Source organism: Artemia sp. Qi Xiang Cuo, chromosome 4 (genome assembly GCF_049724085.1).
Source record: "Artemia sp. Qi Xiang Cuo chromosome 4, ASM4972408v1, whole genome shotgun sequence".
In the NCBI taxonomy this organism is placed as follows: domain Eukaryota; kingdom Metazoa; phylum Arthropoda; class Branchiopoda; order Anostraca; family Artemiidae; genus Artemia; species Artemia sp. Qi Xiang Cuo.
The window spans coordinates 88,665,238-88,687,310 of record NC_142797.1 but is presented as its reverse complement, the minus strand read 5'-3'; the positions used below and the strand labels follow the sequence as shown (position 1 = coordinate 88,687,310).

Sequence of the window (22,073 nt, the reverse complement as noted above, 5' to 3'; positions counted from 1 at the left end):
AAACTGAAGAAATGCAAAAAATAGATATGAATGGTTTTTGATTGTTTCTTATGACTGAAATATTAGTTCAATATTCTCTTCCCTGACAATAAATTCAAATTTAAGAATAAATGAAGATTTAAGGAATGCACCCCAAGTAAAAATTAATTTGGTTGTAAACATTTTATGTCTTTTTTCTGAAAAACGTCAACAATTCCAAAGCAGTTTGCTATGTCTGCCATAACAAAAGCAACTGGTAGTAGAAACTGAAGAAATGCAAAAAATAGATATGAATGTTTTTAGATTGTTTCTTATGACTGAAATATTAGTTCAATATTCTGTTCCCTGGACAATAAATTCAAATTTAAGAAGAAATGAAGATTTAAGGAATGCACCCCCGTCTTTTTTCTGAAAAACGTCAACAATTCCAAAGCAGTTTGCTATGTCTGCCATAACAAAAGCAACTGGTAGTAAAAACTGAAGAAATGCAAAAAATAGATATGAATGTTTTTTTGAATGGAGAGAAAATAATGAGTTCTATTCCTAAATAATTAAAAAATAATTTTGAACTTCCTTATATATAAGTTAGCCTTAGAAATGTGATTGACTTTTATCACAAACATAGATATCAGTGTTTAACAATAAATACAAAACTAAAAGACGTAGAATAAAACAGAAATAAGCATTTTAATTTAAAATGAATAAATAATAAATACATACAGTTTCATGTGAAAATCAATAAATACTAAACAAACAAGAAATAAATCACAACCCCATTAGATGGAGTTACAAATAAGAAATGAGGTATGAAAATCTTAACATAATCTGTCAACTTTATAATTCTCATTGGAATGGATAATATCAAGCATAATTACGATTGTCCACTTTTTGTCTTTGTAGCAAAATAATGTTAAAAATTTGGTTAAAGTGGAAGGGGTATTGATTGGGGCTTTCCCCGTATATGGGGCACTATTCTCTTAGTTTGAACAAATAATAGACATGAGAAACGGAGAAAAATGTTTAGTGCAGAGAATGAAGCCAATACCATGCTACAAAAAGCTATTTATCTGTGTAGGAACTGTAGAGTTGAACTTGTAAGCTCAGATTTTCATACCATGGAACACGATCATATTTCTACCTTTAACAAGTTTATATTGCTGTCAACTTGGTTAAGAAACATAATTAAAACTTGGTAAAACAAATACACAAGCCTCATTTCACAATTTTTATATCCAGGTCTATATAGCAATAACAATAGAAATGATCACAAATGAACATAATTAAGGTTAAAAAAAGATAAGCTGGAACACAATTAAAAATTGCACATAAAAGTCAGCAAAAATACTAATTAGGATATATTACATTTTTTGCTGAATTTTATCGCATCTATACTGTTTATTTCTTCTTCCAAGATACTGACGATCTAGATAAGATTACTAGGAGATGTGTTGAGGAAGGAATACGATATGTTTGTAACTGAAACTAAAGATTGAACAAATGGAACTAGAAATGGCCGAATCACTAAATCTAAAAACGACACAGCTCAGAAGATAATGACCAAATGTTACTCAGTTGTGTTCGTTTTAAGGAGCACAAAAACAGTCATGGCCTGCTAAGACTACCAAGACTATTTAAACAGTATTTTGTATGGAATTATGGATTCAAAATTGTGAAATAATGGCAATACAGACCTAAATTTTCATAAAAATCCCATCTATAACCAACTGAATTGAATAACAAGGAAAAATCTAGAGCCTATATTCTATGGGTTCAAAATTAAGCTCGCTGCCATGATGTCTGAGTGGAAAGTCTAAATAAAAGTCTCTTGAAGTATAATTGAACAATGCCTCAAATTCACGCTTCTCGTAAGACTTCTTTATCTGAAAAGAGAAATTAGTTCATATTAGATCCAGTAGGTGCAAGAATAAATATGTAACTATGCAGCTGCACAAGCCTATTTATCGTTCTCGTGTGGTCCATTTTTGTAGTTAGCTCCAACATCTAGCTGTCAATAAGATTAAATCACAACAGTTCATTGTCCTATAGCACCAAGGCCAAAATGTAAATGCAAGAGATCTCAAAGAAGTTGGTCTAATGCTCTAGGGTTATTTTCTCCTACAATTTAATAACTATACCAAGTCATGTAACAAACCATATGAGCTGAGACTGACATAATAATTGATGTGTAATCAAATGAAGTTATTTTGGTAAAAATAAGGGTGTCAGGCCACTTTGCTCTTATTATTTAAAAGAATCATAGTGGTTCCCAACATTTGGAATAGAAGGATCCCCCTAATACCTCTCTAAATTATTCATTGGATATGAGGAGGCCGAAAAAAAAAACAGAAGAGAAATTACGCTCGTCACAAATTCCACGATATCAGTAGTAAGTAGACTATGATAGAGTGTTTACTGTGTAGACGCTCAATAAATAACATAACTTCTAAACACTTGTCTCAGTGTTTGACTATCGTGGGCTAAACATCACCAGACAACTGTCCCTTAACTTTGCACAGTGTGACACTTATACACGTGCAAAATCCCGAAATTTTTCTTGTTAATTTTGAAATACTGTCATTGAAACTTCAGCTATCTCTCTTGAGGCCTAGCTCATAAATTTTTCTATGGTTACAGTTTAATGTATCAAGATGGCACTCCAAAGCAACCTATACTAATTTTTCTAGATATCCAAGTTAATTAACAATTGACCTCTTCAATCCTGAAGATGAACATGAAGCTTTAAGCAGCTTATGGATATATCAAAAGATTTATTTAACTGCAAATGCTTGTTTAACTGCATTTCTAAAGTTAAAAATGAAAGGGTAATAAGACCAATTGACTGCAAATCTAAGGTTTCTTAGGCACCACACAAATTTTAGATATTTGACTATGCATGTTTTAGCACTCTTTCTGTATTTGGGACTTTTATACATTTTTAAATTTTCCCTTGAAATGACAAATGTAGAAATGGGGAGTAGAAATGGAATTCCCAAAATTTAGATGTTTAGGAGGAGGTTAATTAGGATCATATGGCTGTTGTTTAAACATTGTAGCTTATTCTCTTATACAACAAACTTTGTTATTGCAATTTAACCATTACGGCCCAAGATCAATTACCCGTAAAATTTTTGGATGGTTTCTTAAGGGCAATGAAATAGGGTTATAACTTAGAGATTTGTAGTCTGAAATATTTTTTCGCACCAACGGTGTAACCATGGTATTATGGTCCTACGTGGGAACGCTGGACGTTAAGGATGTCCTTGGAACTGACGGACATATATGGATACATATCTTTTGTCATGTTTAATAACAGTTAGTATAAAACATAAATTAAAGTTAGGCATGGAAAAAGGGACGGTGTAAGGCTTAGGCCAAGTAAGTGCCACGATAAAAGAGCCAGACTGGTAGCAAAAGCGAACCGCAAGGTGACCTGTTTCCCTTTTTGATACCTAATGCATTTTAAAGATGTTTTTTTTTTATAGAAAACAAACAAAAAAATATTGAAAAGACAGCAAATTTACTTCCAACATGGACACTTTCTGAAGACATATCAAAATCATGAATAGTTAGAGTAGCACATTTGCAAGTGCAGTCTGAAACTCTCTGTATTCTAGTCATCCATTTGTCTTTTGCATTTTTGGCATCGATCCTACTTCTCTAAGGTCAACAGCGTATGAATTGTTGATTTCTTAGGATAGGTCTGCGGTGATCCTGAACACCAACCATTTCCTGCACTGTAGGTTTTTTCCTAGTGAACCAAACTACGTTTTTCCTTGGTGAAACAGTCCTATAGAGTCGTAGTTTTGTTACGCAAGCAGCTGCACTGTCCTTCAATTTTGCAGCCAAAACAATTCCCTCTACCTGTAGTCATAATAACGACGTTCCTTGTTTTCAATAGCTTCATTACCTGGACCTTCTTTGCATTACCTTAACTGTAGATTTTGTCCTGGTGAACGAAACTGTGTTTTTCCTTGGGGAAACAGTCCTATAGAGTCGTAGTTTTGTTACACAGCCAGCTGCGCTGTCTTTCAATTTTACCGCCAAAACAACTTGATCTACATATAGTCATAACAACGACGTTTACTGTTTTCAATAGCTTTTTGTCTTCCAATTAACATTCCTTCAATATTTTCAAGTATAGCGAATGTGGCAAGAAATCTTTGTGAGTGAAGCTGTGCGCGAAGATCGTGACTTCTTGTTGGCTGCTTTTTTAATAGCAGACAATAGGCTTGTTATGACCTGTGGACCTAGGGGTGTCCTTTCGTCAAACAGTGCAAATAGATTTTGAAGGAATTTCCACTAGAAAAAGTTAGCACCCATGCTGTGTATCAAATCAGATCGGTTTTTCTTAGATAAACATTTGATGATGTAACGACCAAAGAAAGGTTACATTTATTTGTGGATGGTTTTTTGACCGAACGTCCAATAGTGCTTATGTTTAATATTCATAGCATCTACAAGTGGCCTCACCTTAACCATTTTTTCGCTTTCTTAGAGCTCATTATTATTTGGAAAGTGTAGGTACTAGGTCGCCTGACCGAGACCAGTACATTTTTTAACTGGGAAGGTAAAAATCCCGATTGTAGTACAGTTTCCTAAAGATTGGCAAGTTCTTCAAAGCACGATGTGAAGCTTATATTGCCATTCTCATAGGTATATCGTGTTGTTTTCAATATGCTTATAGCCCGAATAAATTTATCCTAAGATTGACTAAAAACCTTGGATTCGAGAACGATTATTCAATGACTGACCTTGTCTCCAAGTCTTGGTAGTGATTCTGATTGAAGATCTCCAGACTATGCTGTCTTTTTCCATTTTGGCACTTTTTTCAAGGGCCAGATTTTTTAGATGCAAGTTTTGAAAACTGTCCTTGCGATAGTGTATTACTCCTGGGGCTGTTTTCCTAGGATGGCTTTTATGGAACGCTTTCTAAATCATCAGTAACAAAAGTAAAAGCGAAAATAAGTCCAGATCGATTATCTCCTGAAACATCGTTTGTAACGGAAGTATGGGTGATATCAAGCTCTATCATCCCTGCAATAACCCTTGGAAGAACGTTCAAAAAGTCGTTTTTTTTTCGTCCCTTTCTTCTATGTAGCTGACTACCCCCACATCAAGGGCAATTATGACCATATTGATTTTGTCCTTATCATCAGTTAATTCATATAGTATAGCAATAGCTTCTTTAATAAATAAGAAGCGTCTGGGAGGAGTCTACAAACTATAATATACCATCACTTCCAGATCTATAACAGAACTTTTGGTATCAGAATAACCATCGTTCCCAATTGGGAATACTTTTAGCTATCCAATACTCTGTCGTCATTCTTTAGATATTTTATTATAAGCGCATCATACATTCTGAAACAGATAAGTGTAGAGTCTTATAATACCGAAACAAGGTTTTTCAAACACTCGCCTTTCGTGGTATTTCATCCAAGACTAATGGTTCAAAAAACGGACTTTTAGCTAGATTTCACAAAGTTCTGAAAACTTACCCGATCCTGCTTCTAGGAACATAAAATCCAGGAATGTTTCTAGTTAGCCTTAGATTTCTATGGAATGCTTAGAACTTGCACAAGCTGCTGCCTTCTAGGCAAAAAAATTAAATGAGACGTTCCCAAATGGGAGCGTTGGGTGCTAATGTGTCAGAAATGTTATTTGAACATTTCTGTTTGGAAAATATTTCCTTAACACGATAATTACTATTTTGTATCTCCAATAGCTTAAGTTTTTATTTATCGAAAAATGTGTAAGTAATTGGTGGACCCGTTTTTCAGAGAAAATTCAATTGACATTGCTTGAGATAAGGTACTTAGTTTTAGTGTAGTGTTTTTAAACTTAATGTAGGACTTTTACACAAGTGATCTTGTTTATGAATTGCTTATAAAATGAGGATATTCTGATGATGGCCATGTCGCACAGTTGTGTAATCCTCAGTCTACTCGGTTTCTTATTTTTAATGATAATTCTAATTGTATGGCCAAATACCGTTTGTATTTAGTATTTCCACTAAATAACCTCGGACCAAACAGTTTTACTATTCGTAGACGAGGCTTTCACTATTAGCCCTGCAAAGACAAATAATTTATTTCAGACATATTTTTTTAGAGTGTTAAATTATTTTTTGAAGGATGGCTCAAATGGCTTATTTCTCCCTTAATTTACCTATGGGTTTATTTATACTGATAAACCTTTTCTTTCAAACGCCAGGTGCAAGCTGCTTGTAACACAATGTTATGTAACCTTGGTGTAATGAGAATGCTTAAGGATTTTTTCTCTATTTATGTTAACGCATCCTTTATATTTTTCCTGTATCTATCTGTATTGGAGATAGTAATATTCTACCACTGTTCAGACTGCAAGTGTTTCACAAAACAACATTGTACGGTTGCTGGTTTGTATAAAACTCCAGGATTGACGAGGGATATGTGCTCTATTGTAAAGATACCTCTACGTCCACCAGCACTAAGCCTATATGAGTTTTACAAAATTAGATTATTTTTCGCCTTCAACACTGTATTTATCTTAGATTTTTGATAGTTTGATAGGCTTTAAACTTTTACACTCAGTTAAGGTAGCAGTAACCAAAATCTTGTTTGCAGTGACTTTAGTTCGTTTTAACCTTGATTTGTTTCTTCACTTTAAGTTTTGCTCATTCTAATATCTATTTATTAATTTGTATAAGTACCTTTTCTATGTTTGTTTGTTATGATTGCTAATTTAATTTCTGTTCGTTTTGTATTTCGTTTATTCCTAGACAGTGACATTTTTCTTCCTTTTAAACTTCGTTTGCATATTCAATTTAAGTTTTACTCATTGCAAGATATATTTATTCAGTTGTGTTTATTAGCACCTTTTGTATGTTTGTTCGCTATGATTATTTATTTAAATTCTATTCGTTTTGGATTTCATTTATTCTTTAATAGTAATTTCCGGTCGTTTTGAGCTTGAACTATCCTATATTTTCATTCCTGATGATCTTAAGTTTAATACTGCCTATAATTTTATTTAAAAAATTCTTTTTCTAAAAAGCTTAAAAAAATTTTTTTTTGTTAAAAAAAATTCTGTTTGTTTTTAATTGCCAATGTTTTCAAGTTTTTCAAAGTTCCTTATTTCAAAATCATTTTTTTTTCAACATCGAAGTTTCATCAAAGTATCAAAACTACTATCAAAGTATCAAAGTGAAAAAGGTAGCAAAGCAAAAAAAGAATCATAGTAACAATAAGCAGCTTGTATAACTTACAGCCCTTGCCCCGTAATACAAAGTTGCCCTGTAAATCCAAGTATCAAAGTAAACAAAGTACCATAGTAAAAATGAGAACTTGCATAACTCACAACCCTTACCCCGGGGACTGGGGGGTATCCAGCCAAGGCCATAACAAGGATTTGTTTGTAGGGGGTTTTACTCAAAGATTTTTTCAGGAGGGGGTGGGGGTTAAACAAAAAAAAATCGAAAACGCATACAAAATTTTTTATATCCATTTTTTGTCACGTTTTTACGAGTCAGACAAACATTTCGTGAGGGGGAGGGTCAAACCCCTCTAACCCCCCTCTGGGTACGGCCTTGGATTCAGCCCCGGAAGCAAAGCTATTTTGCCTTTCAACTATCTTGAACATCAGGGTCATCTCATAATTTTGACCAGACGCCTTGGGGGAAAAGGGTGGGGGTGGATTCCCTTTGATCACTTTTTACTTTAAAGAAAACTAGAAGTTTCAATAGAATGAGCGCCCCTCCCCCAAAGTTAATACAACCACCCCTTCCAGAAAACATTTCTTAACATTGGACAACTTTCAAAAGCTACAGCCCTTGTCCCTGGGGCTATGGGGATTTTCAACCCCTAAGTCATAGTTTTTGAAATTTTGGACTATTTTGAACCAAATGACTCTTTTAAAATTTTGATCGGATGCATTAGGGGAAAAAGGTTGCGAGGGAGGAGGGGCTGGCTACCCTTCGATCACTTTTATTTTTTTAAATGGGAAAAAGAAATTCCAATTTCCAATCGAATGAGCCTCATCCAAAGATTATATGACCACCCATTCCATAAAAACTTTATATGTTAATGATAGGCAAATAGCATAACATATGGCATATTTCCGGGGAGGTTGGAAAGGGGGTTATAAAACCTGGAATCACAGTTATTTGACATTTGGACTATTTTGAGCAAATTGGCTATATCGAAGTTTTGGTCAGAAGTATTTGGGGAAAGGGGTGCGGGGCGGAGCTGGTTGAGATTTGATCACTCTTAATTTTTAACAAAAGAGCTTGAACTTTCAAACTTAAATTAGAAGAGCCTTCTCCGATGTCTATACGACCACGCCTCCCGTAAAACTCCATATCTTAACCATGGACAACTAGCATAACTTATGGCGTTTGCCCGGAGGGCTTGGAGTGGGGACAATAAACCTGGAACCATAGTTATTTGACATTTGGACTATTTTGAACAAATTGGCTATCTCAAAGATTTTATCGGATGTATTAGGGGAAAAAAGAAATGAGCTTGAGCTTTCAATTCTAAGTCGGATGAGCCTTCTCCGAAGTCTATATGACCACCTCTCCCATAAGGAGCTCTGGGGGATTTTGTCAAACCCGGAGGCATAATTGTTTGGCCTTCAAACTATTTTGAACACAATGGCTGTCTCAAAATTTTGATCGGATGCATTTGGTGAAATGAGGTCGTGGGGGGTTAGTTGACCTCCGATGCATTTCGACTCTTAAAATGGGCACTAGAACTTTAGATTCCCGATTGAATGCACCCCTCCGAAGTTTATACGACCACTGCTTCCATATGAAATGACTCTGGGGGAAAATTTCAATAATTAAATAATAAAAACATTGACGCCTTATGGCCTTTACTGCAGGGAACACTATTGCGTTGCCTCTAAAATGCTGTTGAAACAAAAACAGCTTACCAATGCAGCTGACTCTCTCTAACTCTTTTTTACTGGTGAAAAATTACAGATAAATTTCGGAAACAGCCATCATGGTTGATAAATTTTTGAAAAAAAAAATTGATTATGAAAAATTGAATTTTGAAAAACTTGAAACTTTGATAATTAAAAACGAACAAAAATTAATTAAAAAAAACTTATAGGAAACGAAGTTTTTCAAAGAAAAATGAAGGCCATATTAAACTTAAGGTCGGGAAATTGAAATTTCAAGATGCCCATTTTAAGAGTCAAAAGTGGTGTGAGGGTAAAAGGCCTCCCCACGCCCTCTTTTCCCCAAATTTATTCAATTTTTTTAGATAGACATATTGTCGAAAATTGTAAAATATTATATAAATATGACTCCGGGGTAGACACAACCCCCATAACTTGGGGAAAAGAGATGTAAGTTATGTCCCAAGGGTGTATACGGTTTCTATGGAAAAGGTGGCCGTATAAACCTTGGAAGAGGCTTATTTGATTGAACATTGAAACTTCTAGGTTTCTTTTCAAGAGTCAAAAGTGATCGGAGGGCAACTAGCTGCCCCACGCCCTCTTTTCCTTAAATGCACCTGATCGAACTCTTGAGATAGCCTTTTTTTCAAAATAGTCAAAATGTCATACAAAAATACCTTTGGGGTCAACACAACCCTGGGAACCCCGGGATAAGGGCTGTAAGTTATGCTTCAGGGGGTTATCAGATTTTATGGAATAAAAACTTGATAGGCAACCGGGTTAAAACTTGCAACCAATATCCTCAGGCTATGCTGGGTTGTGTCAAACTGGAGGCCTTGCCTCCAGGGTTGGACAATTTCAAACATAAATATGATCTTTGGACAATTTTAAAAATAACGGTTGTCCAAAAACTCTGATCACATACATTTTGGGAAAAGATGGCGATGGGGGGAGGGCGGTTGCCCTTTTATCACCGTTTACTCTCGAAAAGGAAACTAGAACTTTAAAATATGATCAAATTTGGTCGTATAAACTCCTGTAAAGTTTATACGACCATCCCTCCCATATAAAATCTAAATCCACTAGGATATAATTTATAGCCCTTGCCTTCGGGCTCTGGGGGCTGATTTAACCCCAGAGGCGTTGTTATATGACACATTGACTATTTTGAACTAAATGGCTATCTCAAAATATTGATCTGATCTATTTGGAGAAAAAGGGCACGGGGGAAGCTAGTTGCGTTCAATTCAATTTCGGTATTAAAAATGGAAACAGAACTTCAATTTCCTATCAAATGAAGACTCGCCGGAGTTTAATGACAAACCTACACATAAAGACCTTATGAAAAGTTGCTCTCTGATCACTTAAGATTGTTAAGAAAGGAACTAGAACTTCCGATTTCCATTGGAATGAACCTCCTCTGGGGTTTATATGGTCACCACTTCCATATGAAGTGTCTCTGAGGAAAAACATAAATAAATAAAAGATAAAACATTGTGTTATGGTCTTTTCTATAGGCAATGCTATAGCGTTGCCTCTGAATTGCCGTAAAAACAAAAACAGCTTACCAATGCAGCTACCTCTCCCAAACTCATATCCTGGAGAACAATCACAAATATATTTCATAAGCCGGCCATCATGGTTGATACATTTGCTTTCAAAATCGCCATATAAAGCACAAGGATTTCTGTCCTTACATTCATTTACATCTTAAAAAAAGGAAAAGTTTATTTTGAGTCTTATATATATATATATATATATATATATATATATATATATATATATATATATATATATATATATATATATATATATATATATATATATATATAATATATATATATATATATATATATATATATATATATATATATATATATATATATATATATATATATATATAATACATATACACACACATATATATATATATATATACATATATATATATATATATATATATATATATATATATATATATATATATATATATATATATATATATATATATATATATATATATATATATATATATATATATATATATATATATATATATATATATATATATATATATATATATATATATATATATATATATATATATATATATATATATATATATATATATCAATTTATTTGTATTATGTCAAAATAAAAAAGGGCACAGAGCCCCTAAATGAAAAAGCACAACACAAGGGGGAAAAGGAGAAAAAAAGAAAAGCGAAATTAAAAATTGTACACTGAACAAAAGTAAGCAATTTTACAATCATAAGAACAGAGAAGACCAATCGTGATTAAGTTTACTGGCAGAAGATTTAAAATCTTTCTCTCTTTTATCAATAATTTTAGCTGGAAATATTTTTTGGACAAAGAAGAGTTACTGGTCCAAGGGGGCATATGCAAAAGGAATAGAGCAAATTTAAAAAAAAAGGTGAATAAGTTTTTTTTTAAGCAGGAAATAGTTGCCAAATAGGAGACAGAGCAAGAAGATAAGGCACAGTTTTACTATTGTAAACTTTAGAAAGATGGAAACGACTAAGGTGTGCAACATTAGAGACAAGCAAAGCATAAGCGATCCTTGTCTTATTTTCAAGATTTTGGATGGCAAGCCGTTACCAGGTAAATAAGGCTTTTAGAAAGGGGGATAGAAGTTCAGCAAGTTGGAGGGATTTATCAGAGCATCCTTTAAGGTTGAAACCAACAACTACAGTTTTATCAAGATTAAAACTTAAGGAATCTGCTGATATTCTTGTTCTAACTTCGAGAAAGTGCTTTTACAACAAGAGAAAGTGCGACTCAGAGTAAGTGCGACTCATAGAAAGCGCAACTCAGGATATCACCAGCATACGTAAGTATTGACACATCTGAACCGCCGTAAATACAGGTGGACTCAATAGAACTTTGGGCTGGAATGATTGAGTTATCAAAAAGCACGGAGGAAGTAAGATCTTCTTGTAAAATGCCCTTTAGCACGTTTAAAAGCTTTCAGCCGCACTTGAATTTGGCATGAAGATGTTTATTCATGTTTCGAAGACACTTTATAACTGAAAAGTCAACCCCTCTCCTTTAAGCTTCTATGCATATTGAGTCCCAATTAGTTGCAGTGACAGTCGCTAGTAGTCACATTTACAGTCACAGATGGTTGCAGTCAGTTGTAGACATAAGTAGTGACAATGACAGTTGAAAGTTACATTCGTGAGTAGTCACAGCTACAAGTAGTTGCAATCGCAATCCCAAGTAATCATAGCCTGAGTGGCCCCAGTCAGCCGCAGGTTTTCATGGTTGTAAGCTGTCGTAGTCTCAGTCGAAAGTTGTCGTACTCACAGTCATAAGTAGTCGAAATAGAAAGTATTTTTAATCGCAATATCAGTATCAGTGTCAGTCTCAAGCAGTTACAGTCGCAAATAGTTGCTGTCACAGTCTTAAGTATCCGCAGTCGCAGTAAAGGGTTATCTAAGTAACTATGACTTAGTCATAGTTACAGTCCCAGTAGTAGTAGCGGTGGTAATGGTAGCAGTAGTTTTAGCGGTAGCAGTAGTAGTAGTAGTAGTAGAACTAGTGGTAGTAGTAGCAATAGCAGCAGCAGGATTAGTACTAGCAGTAGTGGTAAAAGTAGTAGTATGCATAGAATTTCTTTGGGTTAGTCAAACATCCCCCTAAAAATATCATTAAAGTTTTAACTTAATTCCGAGATATTGCTGATATGTCCTTTTGATAATCTGCGTGCACATAGTGGGTTTTGGTTTAGCTTAAAATCTTCCTCAATATTCCGCATGAGTTTCAACTTAATGCATTTAGCCTTTTATAACTCTTATGAACTTTCTGAGTTAATAGAAGATTTTCATCCATGTTGGGAACCTTATCTGAGTCCTTATCTTATATTAGACAATTCTGAAAAAGGCTTATGCCAGCTTTGCCTCTCACTCAGACTATCTGCCTTCGCTTTTCTCCAATTAGTCATGGCTCTTGACTTTTTATTAACAGTCCACCAACTTGATTTTAATTCAAAGGCCAAAGGCCGAGACCGAGTCCGAAGATTTTTGAATTAAAATCAAGCTTGGGGACTGTGAATCAAACAGTTCATGGTAACGAACTGTAAGTAAGGAGCGACCCGGCTCAATGGTAACCGAAACTCTAGAAAACGGGTTTTTGATGCCAATAGATACATCAAAAGAATCAAATTTCAATGCTGATTTCAAATATATAACTTTCATCAAGTTTAGAGCTACCCATCAAAAGTTAGGCGCCTGAGAAAATTTGGCTGATTTTCAAAAAAAGGGGAAAGACCCCCTAAAAGTTATAGAACCTTAATGAAAATCACACCATCATATTCAGCGTATCAGAGAACCCTACTGTAGAGGTTTCAAACTCCTATCTACAAAATTGTGGAATTTTGCATTTTTTGCCAGAAGAAAGATCACGGATGGGTTTTTGTTTTTTTTTTTGTTTGTTTTTTTGTTTTTTTTTTTTCCCCAGGGAGTTTCGTATCTACCCAGTGGGCCCAGAATATCGTGAGAGGGATCATTGGAACGGGAATTAAAATTTATAGTGCCCTTTCTAGGTGACCAAAAAAAATTGAGGGCAACTAGGCCCCCTCCCACGCTTATTTTTTTCCCAAAGTCACCCGATCAAAATTTTTAGATAGCCATTTTGTTCAGCATGGTCGAAAATATGATAAATATGTCTTTTGGGATGACTTAATCCCCCGAAGTACCCAGAGGGAGGGCTAAAAGATATGAACTTTACCCAATGTTAACATATAGTATTGGTTATTCGGAAGTATACAGAAGTTTTCAGGAGGTTTTTTTTCTGCTAGCGGAAGGGAAGGGTGGGTCGGGGGTTATGTTGGACGATCGGGTCAGTCCTGCAGTGGTCCTGGGGGAAGGGAAATCGCCAAGAAGGGGGCGCCGGAATTGCCAGCATTATGTATTGGTTATTGTGAATTATACAACAATTTTAAGAAAGGATTTTTTCTGTAGGGTGGGCTAGAGTAGGGAGTTAATCTGGAGAATATTTACGTGGTGGATGTTTCTTTGGGGTAAGGGACATTTCTATGAAGGGGGCGCCTGATTTCCAAGCATTATTTAAAAAACGATCAGAAATTAAATAAAAAAAAACCAAGTTTTTTCAACTGAAATGTAAGAAGGAATATTAGAACTTAAAACGAACAGAAATTATAACGTATGTGAGGGGGTTCTCCTCCAAGTCAATACCTCGCTCTTTAAGCTACAGTTTTGTTTTAGTGCTTTCAAAAGAGCTATCTATTCTAATTAAACTGCCTTTGTGATTCAGGGGTTTGTGAATAAAATTTTTTTTTAACTTTTAACGTAAAGAGCTTGGTATTGACTAAGGGCAAAACCCCCTCATATACGTAATAACATATACGTAATAAAAAAAACAATAAAAAAACAAGCGATACGGCTCAATAGTAATCGAAACTTTTAAAAACGGAATTTTGATGTCAATAAATGTATCAAAAGAATGTGTTTATAATGCTGATTCTAAATATATAAATTTTATTAAGTTTAGTATTACTCATCAGAGGCAACAAGCCTGAGGAAATTTACTCGATTTTTTAAAGAGGGGGAAACATCCCCTACAAGTGGAAGAATTTTAATGAAAATCACAACGTCAGATTCAGCGTATCAGAAAACCCTATTAAATAGGTTTCAAGCTCATATCTGCAAAAATCTTCAACTTTGAATTTTTGCCAGAAGAAAAATATACGAATATAGAAGTTAGTTACGTAAGTTAATTTGTAAAGACAATCATTTAGCAAAAGAAAAGTAAAATTTTTATGCAAATAAAAGCTGCATTAACTAAAAAACGATCAGAAATTAAATAAAAAAAAACAAGTTTTTTAAACTGAAAGTAAGGAGCGACATTAAAACTTAAAACGAACAGAAATTATTCCGTACATGAAAGGGGCTGTCCCCTCCTCAACGCCTCGCTCTTTATTCCGTATATGAAAGGGGCTGTCCCCTCCTCAACGCCTCGCTCTTTACGCTAAAGTTTTTTATTGTTTTAAAAAAAAAATTTTGAGACAGTCAAACTTTAGCGTAAAGAGCGAGGCGTTGAGGAGGGGACAGCCCCTTTCATATAAGGAATAAAGAGCGAGGCGTTGAGGAGGGGACAGTCCCTTTCATGTACGGAATAATTTCTGTTCGTTTTAAGTTTTAATGTCGCTCCTTACTTTCAGTTTAAAAAACTTGTTTTTTTTATTTATAAAAAGTTAAGAGCCATGGCTAATTGAAGAAAAAGGTAAGGCAGATAGTCTGAGTGAGAGGCAAAGCTGGCATAAGCCTTTTTCAGAATTGTATAAAAGGGATGTCATTTCACTTGTTGATAGATAGTCTCTTATCCAATCATTCTAGGGCAGAACTACGGTAGATAGTCATGGAATAAGGGTAATTTAGAAAGTCCATGAGTTTCTATGAGCCTTTTGAAGGCAATTGAAGACCCCAAATAAACGTTTTTCAAAGATTTACAATTGCCCATGTCCACAGGACTTTGAAGACAATTGGGTAACTGAGACTGTTCTTATTGTATGAGCTATGTCTACTAAGAAAGCCTACTGGAATTATACTGAGGATGACCGAGACTTTGGTTGACTTATGACGAACAATGTCCACTGGACTTGTATCGGAAACGGGGGGCTGAATTTGTCTGGGCTCACAAGCGAACAAGTAACCTGAGTCTAATAGGCTTGCCCACTTACAGTCTCAGGCGGGCTAAGTTTTCAAAGCGGTTTGAGCACGTTGGCTATCTCAAAATTCTGAACAGGTGTCTTTGGGAAAAAGGTAACAAAAAGAGACATTGCAAAAGGGATGTTGCAGATCAGCCACTTTTGATTCTGAACCACTGAATGTGCCCCCTCCAAAGTATCTGTGCTAACTCATTCAATACGATGTATCCAGGGGGGGGGGGAATAATGCACTGTTTTCACATCTGACTTTGCTTAAGCAGCGCTATTGCGCTGGCTATGACGAAACGTCTGCATTAAAAATAGGCAACTTTCATAATTTATAGTCCTTGCCCTAAGGGCTTTGAAGGGTCATTTTAACCTCAATGGCAGAGCTATTTACTCTTTTGAACATTTGTACGAAATTAGCTCTAAGAAATTTTGATCAGATATCTGGGGGTAGACAGGGTAAAGCAGGCAAAAATCGTGTGGGAGGCGAGTGGCTTTCCCCTTAATTTTTTTTAACCCATAAAAGAGTACTAAAACTTTCAATTTCCAACAGAATGATGACGCTATGAAGTTTTTGCGACCACTCGTTCCTTAAGTAGTGGCCTGGAGAAAAAATAAAAATAAACAACACATTGAAGCCAAATCACTCTTTACTTAGGCAGGGCTATTACACTGCCATTAAGACGTCAATATTAACCGTTAATTTTGTATGGACTACGTGCATTCTTAGGAATGAATGCACCACCCACAGAATTACTTTCTTTGGGACCAAAAATCCCAATATAAAGTTTTTTGCTGATTTTGAAATCGATTGAATATCTCAGAATTCTCAATCGATGGCTTTTTGTCTTCCGTAGGGTCAAAATTGTCGTTTTTTAGTGCAAAATGGCAAATAAAATCACGTTGTTGCGGTAATATCTTTTTTGCTACTTAAAAACGTCAACTGAACTTATGATTTCTTTTTAATGAGCCTTCTTTATGATATTCTAGGATATTCGTTAGATCACACCTAGGGAAAAAATTAACAAGCAAATAAATGCACATCTAAAATTATCCTTGTAAAAAAAATAAATAAAATAAAAAAATTACAAATTCCACATTCTTACAGATTGTTGCCTGAAACCTCTTCAATTGGTTCTCTTGATTCGCAAAATTCAATTATGTGGTTTTCTTTAGGATAATTTGTATTTGTGGAGGATGCATATTTTATCATGCTGGTACACTTTTGTGGGTAATGTCATAAATTAACGGATTGTATTAATTTTTCAAATTATAACAAGCCCACCCTCTGTATGTTTATGTTTTTACCAAAATTCCAATTTTAAGTACTTTTATATCTGTTATAGCGAGTTTCCACAAGTCTCTTCAGAAAATGTGGAGAGATGAGGAAATAAGAGTGACCATAAAATTACCATAATATATTCAACAAGGGTCGAGGGGGGGTGCTACAAGGATATTTATTTTCACTGAATTTTAAATAAAAATACTGATCATTTTCCTGTTTGTAAACATTCTTTAATTTCTTGCCGTTACCCTCTGGCATTTCCCCCGGGAATGACCATATGTACACAGGTAAGACAGGGTATAAGGTCCCTATAAATCAATTTTGGTATTTCAGACCCTATCCCCTCCACCAAATAATTATATGGACAGGTATTTTTTCATGTAAAATTTTATTCACAAAGACTTATTTTACGAATCTTAAATTTGAACATAAAAAAACGGTGTTGATGGATTAAGTTGTAGGCTCCTTCACACTCAAGAGTCATTGATCAAAAGTAGGGTAAGCAGAGACGCTTGTTAACAGAACCAAAATTCTAAGAAATTGCAAACTCATCATTTCTGTTATCCCATGATTTCTTTTTACAACATCATAAAAACTATTAAATTCCTCACAAAAGGTCGTGATCTTGGTAGAAATTCAACATACATAAGAGCCATAAGAAAATTATTTACAAAATATAAAATTTCTAATTTATATTTTTAATTGAATGAAAACCCACCTCATATGCAGAATATTTTTTTTTTTTATTTTAACATGTAAAGAATCTTTTTTTTCTATGGACTATTACGACACGTTCCAAGTTTCTTTTTTTTGCTCAGTTTCAATTTAAAAAAAAAAAATCACCAAACAGATGATGGGAAAGAAACGACAATGCAATTTTTCGATTTCAGAATATGCCCTAAAGAACAATAAAAGAAATATGATAATCAAATAAATTTACCTATTATATTAATTATTATTATCTTTTTAACAATCATATAATCCAAAAAGGAATATATCAAACAGTTCAGGAAACGAATAACAACCGATAGTAGTAGATAGAGATTATAAAAATTACTGCTTATAAGATTCTTTCAATCTTTTCGACCTTAATTACCTTCACAAATTGCAATATTTCCATTGAGTCCTACTTGTTTCATACCAGGCTTGCAGATACACTTCTTTGAGCCTCTTTCAGATATACACTCATGAGAGTCATCACAATCTGTACAGTCGCTGTCGTCGAACACTGATAGCTCTTAAATAAAATAATTGAATTTAGTGAACACAGAAATCGAAATCAATGGAAATTACACACATATTTTTAAAATATACAAATGGGACCTGTTATTTACAAATATAGTTTTGCAAAGCTAAATATATATTCAAGAGGAACAAATATATTGCCATATAGTAGGAAGCTGCGAACCATTCTTCACTGTGCACTCTTAATCTTTATTAAATAAAAAAAACAATTTTTTTTAACTGAAAGTAAGGAACGACGTTAAACTTAAAACGAACAGAAATTATTCCGTATATGAAAGGGGTTGTCCCCTCCTCAACGCCTCGCTCTTTACGCTAAAGTTTTTTATTGTTTCCAAAAAAATAAGAGTTGTGAAAAAGTCCAACTTTAGCGTAAAGAGTGAGGCGTTGAGGAGAAGACAGCCCCTTTCATATATGGAATAATTTCTGTTCGTTTTAAGTTTTAACGTCGTTCCTTACTTTCAGTTCAAAAAAAATTGTTTTTTTTTATTTAATTTTGAACGTTTTTGAATTGATGCAGGTTTCGATTTTGCCTCACCGTACATAAATATTTAAAACATATTAATTTTACTTTTATTTGGTTAAATGGTTTTCTCGAAACTTCTTTAATTTTATTTACGAACGTTTTTACTAGTAATAAATATACGTAACTTACGAATTAACTTACGTAACGAACTTCTATATTCATATATTTTTAATACGTATATCAGGGGGATTGTCTACTAGTCAATACATCGCTCATTAAGCTAAAGTTCGAATTTTGTTCCAATTCTTTGAAAATGACCTCTTGATCACAAAGGCCGTTATTTAGGATAAATAGCATTTATGAAATTACTAAAAAATATTTGGCTTAAAGAGCGAGGTACTTATTAGGGGGTGAACCCAATCATACACCTAATATTTTCTGTTCGTTTTAAGTTTTGATGTTACTCCTTATTTTCAGTTGGAAAACTTGTTTTTTTTATATTTAATTTCTAATCTTTTTTAAAAATAATGCTGGGAAATCCGGTGCCCTCTTAATAGCAATGTCCCTTCCCCCATGAAAACTTCCTTCATGGAAAAATCCTCCTACATAACCCCCAACCCACCCACCCCCCTACTACCAGAAAAAATCCCCCCTGAAAACGTCTGTATACTTCCTAATAACCAATATTAAATGTTAACATTGGGCAAAGTTCATAACTTTCTGCCCTCCCTCCGGGGACTTTGGGGGATTAAGTCGTCCTAAAGGACATAGTTATCATATTTTCGACCATGCTGAAGAAAATTGATATCTCAAAATTTTTATCTGGTGACTTTGGGAAAAAAATGAGCGTGGGAGGGAGCCTAGTTGCCCTCCATTTTTTGGTCACTTAAAAAGGGCACTAGAACTTTTAATTTCCGATGCAATGAGTCCTCCTACGATATTCTAGGACCACTGGGTCAATACTATCGGCCCTGGGGAAAAAAAACAAATAAACACGCATCCGTGATCTTTCTTCTGGCAAAAAATGCAAAATTCCACATTTTTGTAGATAGGAGCTTGAAACCTCTACAGTAGGGTTTTCTGATACGCTGAATATGATGTTGTGATTTTCATCAAGGTTCTATAACTTATAGGGGGTCTTTCCCCCTTTTTTCGAAAATCAGCCAAATTTTCTCAGGCGCGTAACTTTTGATGGGTAGGAATAAACTTGATGAAAGTTATATATTTCAAATCAGCATTGAAATTTGATTCTTTTGGTGTATCTATTGGTATCAAAACCCCGTTTTCTAGAGTTTCGGTTACCATTGAGCCGGGTCACTCCTTACTTACAGTTCGTTACCACGAACTGTTTGATATTAAATTTGCTCCTGCTGAGGTAGTAACATTCAGAGATAGGCGAATTTTCACGGTGGAATAAATTTTATTAAAGAGCTATGTCCTTGGTTGATAATAATTGGTTGGTGTAAACAGTTTAGTTTAAAACTTCACTTGACTATGATGATTAATTTGAGCTCTGACAATAATATTTACAATGCTAAATGAATATGCATCAGCTATTATTGAGGAGGGACAGGGTCCATCTTTTTGGGTTTGGGGGAGCTTAAAGACACAAAAAGAACCATTTATTTGTATCAAAAGCATTGGATTCTTTACTTTCACAACTCTTTAAATCAAAAATTAAACTTAGTTTCAAGTTAATTCTAGCTAATTTCCATGCATTCATTTTTTTTGTCAAAATCTTTCGATTCACTTTCTACTACTTAAAAAAAATTAATTGCTAGAGAAATTGTGCTAAATTCTTATGCCACCCATCAGGTGCCACCAATCTTATTCCACCTCAGACAAATTCTTATACCACCTCAGACAAATTCTTATTCCACCAATCTAGGACGTTACCAGTCAATTTAAAAGTGATTATATATAATTTAACATCGAACAGTAGGGAGTTGGTGAAGGGAGGGGGGAGGTAGCCTGCATAATGTCTTGAATATGCCTGGGCCAAAAAAAAAAAATCTTGAATGAAATCAATGAGCTAAATTAAAACTTAAAACAAATAAAAATTATTCCGCGTATGCTCCTTTTACAAGCTCCTCGCCTTTCCACTAAAGTTTGACTTTTTTCCGAATCCATTAAGAATGACCGCTCAAACATACGGGCCTTTGAAATAAAATAATACGTAGTTTTGAAGCACATTATCACTTTAGCATCATGAGCAAGGGGTTGAGGAGGGGTAGACCACCTCTTATAAAGAATTATGTGTCTTTATTATTAGCTCATATGCCACTCTTTACTCTCATTTTAAGAATCTTTTTATTTTTTATTCAATCGTTACCAAAAGATAAAACTACCTTTGTACTGGTTGCCTCGATATAAAAAGTCTAAGAAAAAAAACAAAACGTTATGACCTCCCCCCTCCCCATGTATAAATTTAAATTCTACAAACTTGCTGCGAATATTCGATAATGGCATTTTCCAAACGCTGTTTAAAAGATCTAATAGCCTACAATTTTTTTGTCGAAAGATGTTTCGGAGCATGTAAGGTAAAAATTTTTTTTTTTTTAAATCAGAATGAGGGTTCCCTACAGTCAGAAGGATATGAGAACATATATTGACCGGTAAAACTTTTGCTTAAGACAGTGGACAATATTTGAAAAACATACATATTAATAAAAGCCCAAATATTTTAGCTTAGGGTCTGGGAGCCTTTATAAACGGAAAAAAGTAGACTAAACAGTTAACACATATGTTAAATGACATAAAAGGATAGCAAAGTACTACACAACAAAATGAAAGAAGGGAAAAAGGAAACATATGCCATACAACAGTTTTTGATTTTATTTTACATAGGCATAGCTGGAAAATCCCATATCTTCGCCTCTCAGCGGCATTGCAATTTAAAGTTTTCACATAGATATACAAAATTCAACTTTAAATTCCCCCTACTTTTATTTTTGCTTTAAATACCATCATATTACCTTTACTTTTAAACAACAACTAAGGAATGGCTCCGCGATTTTGTACTTCTACAGAGTTAATTTCACCTCCAAAAATATGCCATACCGCAAAGAGACTTCCTTCCATCATAGGAAGTCCCCCTTTACGTTAACTTATTATCAAAAATTCTTTTTCTTTTCAAACAATACCAAAGAAACACTTTTATTTATATGTATTATATGCTCCCCCCAAAAAGAAAAAAGAGCTTATTCTAGCATCATTGAAAATACTACACACTTGCTATTTATAAACAGTCATATCAAAAAACTAAAATTACCGAATATTTTGAATATATAATATTATAAATTCATTTAATAAGTTATTTCCAATTTTACTATTATTCTAACAATTCATTTATTGTTGTATACAAGTACTGAACGAAATAAAATAGGGTAACAAAAACACTACACTGATTCACATAAACTGTGGACTAATTTTATTTTTTCTCGTGAAGAGGGGTCTTTAGTTCCGAAGTGACAAGGAGGAAGACTAGAAATTTTTCCTGGGAATTGTGATATGGGACAGAAAAT

General features: G+C 34.2%; 1 protein-coding gene across 2 annotated transcripts in view; it reads right to left on the bottom strand.

Moving 5' to 3' along the window:
- Positions 1–651: 651 nt before the first annotated feature.
- The window catches only part of LOC148953599 (uncharacterized), a 185,728-nt gene continuing 164,306 nt past the window's right edge, over positions 652–22,073 (bottom strand). For both annotated transcript variants that reach the window (XM_089088603.1, XM_089088602.1), the window contains exons 16-18: positions 17,938–18,078; positions 10,431–10,571; positions 652–1,859 (exon numbers count right to left, since the gene is read on the bottom strand). In XM_089088603.1, coding sequence (XP_088944729.1) covers positions 1,834–1,859; positions 10,431–10,571; positions 17,938–18,078 — 308 coding nt within the window. In that variant the 3' untranslated portion in view covers positions 652–1,833. The remainder of the gene's footprint in view (positions 1,860–10,430; positions 10,572–17,937; positions 18,079–22,073) is intronic.